This window comes from Cnephaeus nilssonii (assembly GCF_951640355.1).
Source record: "Cnephaeus nilssonii genome assembly, chromosome: 13".
Taxonomy (NCBI): Eukaryota; Metazoa; Chordata; class Mammalia; order Chiroptera; family Vespertilionidae; genus Cnephaeus; species Cnephaeus nilssonii.
The window spans coordinates 2341343-2353090 of record NC_137084.1 but is presented as its reverse complement, the minus strand read 5'-3'; the positions used below and the strand labels follow the sequence as shown (position 1 = coordinate 2353090).

Genomic DNA, 11748 nt, shown 5'->3' with positions numbered 1-11748 from the left:
GTGAGCCTGACGATGTAAGGCGCCGCAGAGCCGTGGGCTCAGACAGGATCCATCCTTCTGGGCCTGGCTTACCTCACTCAGCGTGAGCCCCCAGGTCTCAGCCTGCTGCAGCTGGCAGGGCTTTCTTCTCCTTATGACTGAGCAACATGCCATCGCACGTCCGTACCGCGGATTCTTCATCCCTGCATCGGGTCATGGGCGTTGCCTGTTTCCACGTCTGGCTATTGTGAACAACGCTGTAAGGGATACGCGGTGCGGCTCTCTTCGAGATCCTGATTTTAATTCTTTGGGATAAAAATCTGGAAGTGGGGTTCCTGGGGTCTTATAGAAATTCTGTGTTTAACTTTCGGAGGCATCGCCACATTGTCTCCTCCAGTGGCCGCACCACGTGGCGCTCACACTGACCGTGCACGGGATCCACGTCTCACCGCCCCGTGCTGGCGTGTGTGTTTGCCGGTGGCCACGCCCAGGTGCGGAGGGATAGCTCATTGTCCTTTTCATTTGCGTTTTCCTGATGATTAATGAGGGAGGGGCTTTTCTTATCGCAGAATTACAGAATAGAAAACAGATGTCCAGAGTGAGCTGACCTAAGGTCACAGGACTGGTCACAGGACTGTACTTACTGAGGCCCTACTATGCGCCTGGTATGTATGCGTCAGAGCTGGGACTTGAACCCGGACCAGAGAGCCCTGGGCTGTGCTGGAGTGCCCTGGGCGGCCCTGTCTTCCAGGCGCTTCATGAACCTGTAACCCTGCTGTTTCGGGTTCTGCCCTTTTCTCCTGATGTCCTATTAGAATGTTCTCATAGCATTGAACCTTCTTCTAAAACACGGCTGTGATTGGTGGCGGAGTTGGGGGGCAGCCACAAATTCTTCTATCACCCACAGCAGCCGTCGCCAACCTACGATCCGGGGCCGCTGCTGGTCCCTGAAGCCCAAAGGCTGGCGACCCCCGAGTCCTACAGCATCTCTCTGCACTTCTGGGGACCATTCAGCCCAGCTCCAGCCAGTGGTTCAGGAGGAAACTGTCAATCACCATCCAGTGAAGGAGGGCCATGTGACCAAGTGGAGCCAATCATAGTGCCCCATGCCCTGGCCACATGATTGGTCCAGGGCTGGACACATGACCTGAGGTGGACCAATCAGAGCCCTCCCTGGTCCTTGCTCCTTTCCAAGCCTTGGGGATGTCAAAGGCTGGGGCGGGAGTGGCAGAGCCCTTGGCCTGGAGCAGGCTGCCAAGAGAAGGCTGGCAGGAGAGGAATCAAAGGTGACGGAAGGGCAGAGGCCAGAGGGAGGAGAGAGAGTGGGCTGGTGGGTTTTGATTGCTTGGGTGCAGCCCCCACGCTGTGCGGACCTGCCCTGGTTCCCATCCGGGTCCTGGGTGTCCCGGTTCGGGTCCTTTCCGATTAAGCCGGTTGGAGTGTGTCCCCTCCCTGTTGGTCCAGAGGAGACTCCAGAGCCCTGCCTGCCTGGGACGCACTTCCCAGACCAAAGCAGAGGCACCATTCGTATGAGCGCCATTGAAAATGAGACCGTTTATTAAAAATCAATATGTTTTTTTAAAAAATCAATGTTCATGATATTTAAAAGGGGGAGAAAGGGAGAGAGAAACATTTATGAGAGAGAGAGATCGATGGACTGCCTATTGCATGCCCCCTCCTGGGGATGGAGCCTGCAGCCCCCAGGGCATGCAGTCTGACCAGGAATGGACCCGGTGACCTCTGAGTGCATGGGAGGAGGCTCAATCACTGAGCAACACCGCTGGGTGCAAATGAGGACCTTCCTGTTCCACTGAGAAGAGGGCTTGGGAAAGACCCAGACTCAGCTGTAGCGGGTCCCCTGGGCAGGGACAAGGGAGTGTGTGAGTCCTTGGGGCGGGCCGGCAGGAGAAGAATCGTAGATGAGGCATGGCGCCCACGTCTATGCGATCGCAGGAGCCAAGCCGATCCTGTTGTTGGCCCGATCGAAGACGGTGAAATAGAGCTGCAGGAAGACGTTCCCTAGGATCCAGAGGTTAGAGGTGTCCCAGGGGACGGTGTCCAAGTTGGTGTAGCAGATGCCCCTCCGCTTCTGCAGGGGACAAAGCACAGCCCTCAGCCGCCCTCGCCGCTGTCACCCTTTGGGCCTGGGCGGCAGCTTTATGCCCCCTTCCCCTGGGCCCGCCGCTGGGCTGTTCGCTGTGAGAGAATCCCCGCCTGCTCCCCTTCACCCCGCTCGTCCTCCAAGACCGAGCCCAGCGCCTGGGCAGCCTTCCCGGGCCCGTGACCCCTCCTTGGCACTGCCGGCTGAGTGGGGAGGCTGCCCCGGGGCTCCCTGTGTCTTCAGCCTCAGCACACGGCCAACAGGGTCCCCTGACTCAGCTCCCGGGGTTCCCCCAGGTTTGGAGCTGAGAGATTTTCAGTTGCTCTCTCCGTGGGCTGCCCCAACCTCCTCAGCACGCCGTGGGGAACCGGCACTTCTTGAGCCTCGACTCTGTGCCAGGCACTGGCGGTCACTGCACCTTTGTTCATGTCAGCGTCTCACCACCCCTCAAAGGGGGCTTGGTCCCCATTTCACAGACAGGGAATTGGGGCCTACAGGGGGCATTTGCACCCTAGGACTAGGGTGACCATATGATCTATCACCCAAATCAGGACACTTGGAGATGGGAGGGAATACAGTTCCTGATTAAGAGGGGATGCAGGGACTGTCTCCAGCCAGCCCCCCTGTCCCTACTCTGCCTGTGTCCGGGTTACTGCCTATGTTCCCTGTCCATCGGTCCGATGCCCGGAGTGAACTGACGCTCTCTGAGGGCGAGGCCATTAGCGCGCCCTCTCCTGGAGCCCGGCCCCGAGCCAGCACAGGTTAGATCAGGTTAGGGCCAGGTTAGATCAGGCCCCTCTCCTCCCCAGACTAGACCGGCAGAGCCTTCCTGGTTTCCAGGGGCCGCTTAGAGTTCTCTGAGGGTGATGGGTGCCCAGACCCCCTTCTATCAAGAGCCTGTGCTGTGGGAGGTGCCCTCCCAGCCAGGGCTGCTGGGCAGCATCTGCAATGGCATGGCCTGGACTCCGGGGGCCTCAAGGAGCCCCGGCCCATCAAGTCCCTCCAGGCCCAGATCTGAGAGCAGCCCCCAGGACGGGCCCTCACCCTCTGGATGTAGGCGCTGGCTGGCACTGGGTACGCGACGCCATTGATAGTGAAGACGATGTCAGGCAGGCTGCTGATGGTCTTGCAGCTGACGACGTACTGTCAGAGAGAGAGGGAGAGGGAGGATGGCCCAGCGGGTCCTTCTGTGTGTGGGGAGCCCGGGGTCACCCTGGGCGTGACCCCTCACCTCGCCTGTGCTGGTGGTCTGGGCGCTAATGCTCCTCAGAATGTTGAGGATGGAGTTGGTTGGGCCAATCACCAGCGAGGTCCCGGTATCCATAATGGCCTGGCAGCTGCCGGGACAGTCCACGACCTTGCCGTCCATGGAGATGCTGAGGGACAGAGCAGGCGCCAGGGTCACTGGTGGCCTCTCCCACCGCGGCCCCTCCCTGCCGCCTGGGAACAGCCTGCAGCTCCCGCCGGCCTCTGTGTCCCTGTGTTCCCCCACACTGACCTTCCCGGGCCTCCTCTCAGGTCTGGAATGCATTATGATCTTTATGCCCCAGGGCCTTTGCACGGGCTGTCACCCTTCCTAGACCCACCCCTGCCCCTTTATCTGGCTGATCTCCCCTGTCTTCCTGGGTCCAGATCAGTCATTCCGTTTTCAGGGAAGTGTTCCCCAGGTTAGATCAGGCCCCTCTCCTCCCCCAGACTAGACCGGCAGAGCCTTCCTGGTTTCCAGGGTGCATCGGGGTGGGAACCCTGATTGCTGCGATGCGGTCACTCATGCGTGTCTTCCCTCGTAGTCGGAGAGCAATCTGTGCCCTCTGCCCCTCCTGCGCCCGTGCCCAGCGCACAGCGCATGCTCGAGGGTGTTTGCCGAGGGAATGACAGGGCGAGTGAAGGAATGAGGTCAACTGGAGACACGACCTGCTGTCCGACCAGTTATAAAGGCCACATGGTGAAGACGGAGGTTCCCGGGACGCAGGGGCTCGGAGAGGTGGGAGGGAGTGTTGTTCCCCCCCTGCCTCGCCCCCTCTCCCCAGAGCCCTGGCCAGGTGACCCAGGGCGCCGGTCGTTGGCCCCGAAGCACAGTTTAAGCTTCTGTCTGACCGTCTTACACGCCCCCCTCAGTGATCACCCCCGGTTCTCAGCCACCCGGGTCCCCGCTTCCCGGTGCTCTCAGTCACGTCCCCTGCCCCTTGGCACCCAGGCCAGGTGGGTGGGGGTTCCTCTGTGTGATTTGCTGTCAGGCGCTAGGATCACGCTGACGTGTCTCCAGGCCAGGAGGGCGGGGGGAGGTGGTTCTCCTAGGCGGAGCAGCCTCCCGCTTGCCTTTTTCCCGTTTTCACGCTGGCGCCCCGTGTGCTGGGAACCCCTCCGGTCGGGCGACCTGGGATGTCCCTGTTCGGACGGTGGAATTCTCCTTGACCCCTTCTCACTGCGCTTGCCCCGGTCTGGGGGTGCAGCCCTCCCACACTGCCCCAGCCGCCACCCTGAGGACTGGGCCCCGGGCCTGTCCCTCCTCCTGGTGCTCCGTGACGCGGGCCGATCCCGTTTCTCTGGTCAGGACCCTGGTCAGGGCCGTTATGAACCCTTGTTGGTGAGCGTGCCTGTGCGTGTCTCTGTCTGAGTATGTGTGTCTACGTGTGCGTGAGCATGTGCCTGTGCCGGTGTGACTGTCACTGGTGTTGCCCTCATAGGTGGGTGGTGGGGCTTACCTGTCCACAGTGACCTGCCAGTAGCCCTGCACGCTCACCGGCACCCACTGGAGCTCGCCCCGGTAGTAGGAATGGTTCACGCTGCCGAACATCACCACGCTGCCGTTCTTCTCATTGCTGGGGGGAGGGGAGGGATAGGGAAGGGTCTTGTGAAAGAAGGATGGTGGGTGGCGTTTGTCCAGCTCAGTGAGTGAGGGGTGCACTGACCAGCGGCCACCCAGCCACACAGCAGAGGACCCCGCAGAGCAGGCACTGCTGGGACCCCCACGGCTCCGATGGGAACTGGGCAGGAGGGCTGAGCACAGCCCGAGGTCGGTCCCTTGGCTACTGAGGAGCAAAGCCAAGGTTTGAACTTGAGATTCTGGCTGGGCTTTGGGTACCCACCTCTCTGAGGCCGGCCAGGTCCCCCCTGCAGCCCCAGCGCTCAAGGTGCGGCCAGAGGTTCTGTGCGGAGGGGCCCGGGCGGGTGCTCAGGCTCCCCCAGGCTGGCTCACAGGCCTGTGTCATGCTGCCCACAGCGCCCACACTCACTGGGGCCCCACGGCTCGCTGCCCTGTCCTGAAATCCCTCGTAGTTTTTGAACGAGGCCCCACATTTTCATTTTGCACCTGTTCCTGCAATGCAGTCACTGGACCTGGGCTCAGGGGAAACCGTGGCTGAGGGGAAGGAAACACCCCTGCCCGCCTCTCCCTCCGGCTGCGTCAATCGATCAGCACACCCCGTGGCCTTTCCCTTCCCCCTGTGTCCTGACTCCTCCGCGGCTCCCCCTTTTCCAGCCTCCCTGGTCCGAGCTCCTGCTCTCTCTCTCCAAAGAGGCTGAGCAGCCTCGTCCCTGGCCTCCCTGCCTCCTCTCTGGTCCATCATTCTCCATCCAGCGCCTGGGGGGAGCTTTCAGAAACACAGGTGGGATCATGTCTTCTCCCTGCCTAGGCCCCTGACAGAGGCCTCCACTCCCACCGAAAACAAAGCCCTGGGCGGCCTTGCCCCTGCCTGCCCCTCACACTCCATGCCCTCCCGCGGCCTGCCCCTCCCACGCTCCCTCCCCGCTCCAGCCACTCTGCCCTGCTGGTCCTCTGTTGGGCCTGGGCCTCCTCTCCCCCATCGCCAGGCCTCGTTCAGAGAGGTCCTCGCACTTCCTGTCTGAAGCCACGCTCTCATCTCTGTGGTTCTGTCACCACGTTTACCGCTTTCCCAGAACCAGTCACCACCTGGCATGTGTGACCTTTTCCCTTTATTTATTTACTTGCTTCTTGTCTGCCTTTTCTCCCTCTCACCTGTCTGCGTCACGTGCACAGAGCAGTACCCAGCGCATAGTAGGTGCTCAATGGATATTTGTTAAACGGCTCACCTCCTTGACTCGGTCCCAACACCCCAGAGGCTCAGCACATGCTGCAGAGCCTGGAGCTCAGGCCCCCACAGAGCCCACAGCCTCTCCCACACTCTGCGTCATACACACCGTCTGCCCGCCGGGTCCCCTCCGGCCTGTGCTGCTCCCTCCACCCGCTCCAGACCCTCAGCCCGTCAGGGAGGGTAGCTCTTCCAGTGCCGGCGCAGTGACTGGAGACCTGCTGATGGCCTGACCACCCGCCAGAGGGGACGGCCCCGCGGCCGAGTTAGGGTCCCGCCACTACCAGTGTGGTCGGGGCAATTTTGTGCAAAGCTCCTCTGTGAGCCTCAGTTCCTCAGTTTCCCTGTCCATCCAAGGAGGGACTAGAAGTACAGGGGTCGGTAAACTTTAAAAAATGCTAGATTATGCCCTAGCTGTTTTGGCTCAGTGAATAGAGCATCGGCCTTCAGACTGAAGGGTCCCGGATTCGACCCCTGGGCCTGGCCAGGGCGCATGTAAGAGGCAACCCATCGATGTGTCTCTCTTGCATCAATGTTTCTCTCTGTGTGTCTCTCCTCCTCCCTTCCACTCTCTCCAAAAATCTGGCGGGAAAAATCTCAGGTGAGGATTAACAAAAAGTAAAATATAGTAAAAATGCTAGATTGTCAATATTTTGGGCTCCGCTGGCTGCGCGATCTCTATGGAAAGTGCTCGATGCTGCCATTGTAGCGCAGAAGCAGCCGCAGACAGGATGTGACTGAAGGAGCAGGGCTGTGTTCCAATAAAACTTTATTCATAAAAGCAGGTGGCGGGCCATATGTGGCCAGGGGCCTCTATTTGCTGACCCCTGGACTAGACTGCCCTCAGGAAACACGGGGCTGGGTTGTCTACTGTTTCTCAGGCGCCTGAAGGCATCGGGGAGGGGCTTGCCCAGCAGGCTTACCTGCTCAGGTAGAAGGCGAAGAGGTTCTCAGATATGAGGCCTTGGTTCCACATGCTGTCGAAGACCGGGGTGGTGTTTCTGAGGGCGAAGGCGGGGTAGGCCAGGCCCAGGATGCCGTCGTAGGCCGCGTATTCCAAGGAAATGCTGGACTCCTCCCAGCTCAGGCCAAATGCCTGGGATTTGCACACAAGGTCCCCGATCTGTGGGAGGAGGGTGGTCTCATGTGACCGTTTGGGAAATGGTGCTGGGGCTGGGCCGTGGGGGAGGAGGGGGGTGATGCCACCAGCACCGCAGGCATCAGCTGAGGTGCGGCTGCGCTTGAGGTGCCGGAGCAGCACGCACCGTGCATTGCCGAGGATTCCAACTGACGCCCGCCCTCCTGCTAGCAGCACCCCAGGCAGTAAAACACCCCCATCCCCCTGCAGGGCGGGCCGACTGGGGAGCGGGCCAAGCGGCCCCCCTTGCAGGCCCCAATGAGCAGAGAGCGGGAGCATTTTTTTTTTGGCGTTCCCGGGATCTGGTGGCAGAAACCCAGTGAATTCGTTGCGGTTCCCTGTGGGTCTGCCCCCCAGGTGTACACAGGGCCACCGAGTTCTCGTGAAAAGACTGCGTGGGTCCTCCCCGCTTTGCTGAGTGGATAGAGCGTCGGCCTGCAGACTAAAGGGTCCTGGGTTCGATTCCTGTCACGGGTTGTGGGCTGGATCCCAGTAGGGGTCGTGCAGGAGGCAGCCCATAAATGATTCTCTCTCATCATGGATGTTTCTCTCTCTCCCTCTCCTTTCCCTTCCACTCTGCGATCAATTAAAAAAAGGCTTCCTGTAAACGTGTCTGTGTGTGTGTGTGTGTGTGTGATTGTGTGTGTCTGGGTATGTGTCTATGTGTGTGTATGTATGTGTGTGTATATGTACGTGCACGTGCGCGCGCGCGTGTGTGTGTGTGTGTGTGTGTGTGTGTGTTTGTGTGTGTGTGTGTGTGGCTCTTTGAGCAGGAAGCCCAGTTTTTCTAAGATTCTCAAAGGCCCCCAAAGTAAGACCTTTTACTCAGGGCCGTCCTACACCCCTGGCCCTGCTTCCCCTGCCCTGGTGTCTGGAGCCCTCGGCAGCTCCCGGACACTCCGGATACGCTCTCTTTTCTCCTGGAAAATCCCCCACAGCTGCCGAGCCCTGACTCGCACCCCAGCTGTGCTGCTCCAGGTGTGGGCCTTGGGCAGGCCCTCCCCCTCTCCCTGCGGTCCCTCCTCTGCATGCAGGTAGCAGTAACGCCTGCCTCATCGGGTTGTTGCAGGATCAGACACATTATTACCACGGACGTGCCCAGCACAGAGCCTGGCACAATCTGGGAATATAAAAATGGGTTTCCTGCCCGGCTGGCGTGGCTTAGCAGCTGAGCATCGACCGATGAACCAGGAGGTCCCGGATCAATTCCAGTCAAGGGCACATGCCAGGCTTGTGGGTTCGATCCCCAGGGGGGCCTGCAGCAGGCAGCAGGTTAATGATTCTCTCTCATCATTGATATGTCTGTCTCTCTCTCCCTCTCCCTTCCTCTCAGAAACTAATGAAAATATATATTTAATAAAAATGGGTTTGCCCTCACCTCTCCCTGCTCCCAACAAAACCAGCCTCTCGCTCACCACGGGCAAGAGCTGCAAATGCCCGCCTCCCGTGCCATGACCGCTCGCTGGGTTGGCCACTCAGGGAGCTTGTCTGCAGGATGCTGTCTCCCCAAGGCAGACAGCCAGCCCCATGCGGGACTCTTGGTGAGACGGTGTGTCCAGCTGACCCTGCATCTGGTGCCCTGAGCAGTGAGCAGAGGTCGCCAGGCCCCGCCCTGCCGCAGCCCCGCTCACACTCACCCGCACGTCGTCATAGCCCAGTAGACCGGTCATGCTGGCGGACCCGTACAGCAGCTCAATAGGCCGGTCCGTGATCTGGAAGGTGGACGATGCCCGAGGGTCAAAGGTTCTGTGTTTCACTGTGGACAGAGAGTTATTGTCCCTTAGCTACTGGGGCAGGGACGGGGGGCAGGGGGGGGGTACGTGGAGGAGGCGGGGACCGCGTGGGGCGCGGGCACTCACCACAGGCAGGACTGGAGCAGTAGATGGAGGGCACCCACAAATCAGCCGCGCCCGTGTCAAAGATGACCTTGAACCTCTGAGGGGGCGTTCCAATGCTGATGGTGCCAACATAGTACATCTGCCGGGCGGGGGAGGGCGGTTAGGGCGTCCCGTGTCTCCTGGGATCGCTTTCCCACCACCTCACCGCACAGCCATTTGGAATGTTTCCCAAGTTCCCCCGCCGCTCTCTAAATCCTCGCAGCCTTCACGGCCCCGCTGGCCTGCTCCCTCCTCCAGGAAGCCCCCAGGTCACCCAGGCCACTGTCTCCCAACTCAACACCGGTGATGTCACTATCACAGGCGGCCTTTTATTTGGCGTTTATCTTCTTGCAGAAAGGCCAGACCCTCTGTTCTCCGCAGCCATAGCCACACTGCTGGTGTTTTATGGCCTCCCCACGGCAGGGGCTCAGGGACTCTTTGCTGGGGTCGTTCTCGGGGCGTCCTCTGCCTGGGGTGTCAAACTGGAGTCCCCGGGGAGGCAGCGGTGCGTCTTGTTCAGAAGGAACAGAATCTGCCCAACAGGCACCTGGTCCGCAGGGCCCAGCGACGTGTCCTTGGCCCAAGACGGAGGTCTGCCTGCCGCCTGACCATGGCTGGACTCGGTCACCACAGACCGAGAGCGAGGGGAGTGCCTTCTCCCCGGGGAGGGACCCCTGCTCCCTGGCTCTGCTGCCTGCAGGAGCCCCGCCCCCTCCTGGTCCCAGCCCTGGGTGAACCCCAGTGCTGGGCCAGCTCCTAGGGAAGGCTGCGGGCTGCGCCCCGCACACTCACGTCCAGGTAGTTCCTCATGGGTTGCACGGTGACGCCCTCCCCGCTCAGGAACTTGTAGGCGTGGCTGTAGGGGTGCCGCTGGAGGTAGTCTCTCAGCAGGTCCTTCTCCCGCAGGCTCTCCCGCATGGACTTGATCTTGGTCAGAGGGATGCTTCCCGGGAAAGACAACCAATCAGACAGAGCTCCCACCCCGCGGTTCAGTGTGGCCGCCACGCCTGGCGTTGGAGCCGCACCGCGTCTTCCCGAGGATGTTCCCGGCCATCTCATGGGGGCAGCCGCCCAGCTACCGCCGGCAAAGGCGGGCAATGGGCCCAGGTCTGAGCGCGGGGCCTGCTGCGGCCCCGGGGAAGCCACAGGCCCGTGCGCAGCCTCCGATTCCCCGTCGTAAAGAAGTGGGGTGAGGACAGGCCTCCTGCGGGGTGTCTGGGGCTTTGAGGGAGAGGATGGACAGAAGGCCCCTGACTCAGGGACCTTGATCCCGAGCCAGTGCTGTCGCCATTGTCATCTGACCAGCTCCCTCTCCAAGAGCCCTGGAGGGAGCGGAGTGGGGATCACCCACTTTTACAGGAGTGGCCACCCACCTGCTCATTAACGGAAAACTGGGCGCCGGGGGACCCCTCCGGGCCCTTCTCCAGGGTCAAGCAGAGGGGAGGCTGGAGGTGGGCGAGGGAGCCCGGAGATGGGGAGGAAAACGTCCCCTGTCAGGACCACCCACACAGCTGCTCAGGTGGTGGCCTGAGGAATCCTGGGGGCCCCATCCACACAGGGGCAGCCTGGCATTGTGCAGCCCCCAGTCCTGTCCCCGGACCCTGGCGCCACAGTGCACGTGGCTAGCTACTCATCAATGCATGGAGATGTGGCCCTGGCCAGTTTGGCTCAGTGGATAGAGCGTCCACCTGCGGACCGATGGGTCCTGGTTTCGAGTCCGGTCAAGGGCACGTACCTCTGTTGCAGGCTCCTCCCTGGCCCAGGCCCAGGGCAGGGCTCGTGCAGGAGGGAACCAATCGATGTGTCTCTCTCACATCGATGTTTCTCTCTGTCTCTCCCCTTCCCTTCCACTCTCCCTAAAAATCAATGGGAAAATATCCTCGGGTGAGGATTAAAAATAAAAATAAAAAAATACAGGGAGACGCGGACTTTAGGACCGGGAATGGTGGCGTTCCCTTGTCCACCCCTGGGCGGTGGAAGGAAGGACAAGGGGACAATGAGAGAGGCCGGGAGAGAGCTGTCCCCATACTCACGTGACCAGGCACTCGGAGAGGGCCACCAGGCTGAGGAACCCGATCCACCTCATCGTGCGTTCTTCCCTGGGTGGCGTCCTCCGGAAGGCTCGGGTTTGGAGCGTGCGGGGATGGGCCAGCGCTGCCCATATATACGCTCTGGCCTGCACTCGTGATCCGCTGGGAGGGCTGCTGACGGCCCCGATAAAACACTACAAGCCTCCCGATAAGATCGTTATTCCCATCAGCACTGCAAACCTCCTGATAAGATCTTTATTCCCATCAGCGTTCTGGATTGGGGGGCGGGGCGGGGGGAAGACTTAGAAAAAGTTCGGAATACAGAGATGTGTATCGTAATCCCTTCCTTGGGGCATGGCTGGGGGACAAACCCAAACCACATGACCTCCAAAGGAGTGGGGAGACCGTGCTCCCTTGGAGGTAAAGCATGCCAATCCTCCTATGTAATAAAGAGGGAATATGCTAATTGACCATCACTCTGTCACAAAATGACTGCACCCACAGCTGAGGCCAAGTTCCCATAAGGAACCTTAACCAGCAATCAGCTGGGATCTGAGTTTACCCCCTCCCC

The 11748-nt window shown here is 60.5% G+C and overlaps 1 protein-coding gene across 1 annotated transcript; it reads right to left on the bottom strand.

Moving 5' to 3' along the window:
- Positions 1-1514: 1514 nt before the first annotated feature.
- On the bottom strand, positions 1515-11315 carry LOC307109673 (pepsin F-like). The gene is made up of 9 exons (XM_079788516.1): positions 11181-11315; positions 9940-10090; positions 9130-9247; positions 8908-9026; positions 7056-7255; positions 4786-4902; positions 3312-3456; positions 3125-3223; positions 1515-2068 (listed from the first exon to the last, which is right to left on the bottom strand). Exons 1-9 carry the CDS (start codon positions 11231-11233, stop codon positions 1919-1921), a joined length of 1152 nt encoding a protein of 383 aa, XP_079644642.1. The 5' UTR covers positions 11234-11315; the 3' UTR covers positions 1515-1918.
- Between the last annotated feature and the right edge of the window lie 433 nt (positions 11316-11748).

What these genes read in the sequence shown, in the direction of transcription:
- LOC307109673 (XM_079788516.1), bottom strand. Translation starts at nt 11,233, where the DNA reads ATGAGGTGGATCGGGTTCCTCAGCCTGGTGGCCCTCTCCGAGTGCCTG. An exon ending in CTCTCCGAGTGCCTGGTCAC is followed by an intron (nt 10,091 to 11,180) that starts GTGAGTATGGGG and finishes TTTCCCGGGAAG; the next exon opens with CATCCCTCTGACCAAGATCA. An exon ending in CTGCTCCAGTCCTGCCTGTG is followed by an intron (nt 9,027 to 9,129) that starts GTGAGTGCCCGC and finishes CTCTGTCCACAG; the next exon opens with TGAAACACAGAACCTTTGAC.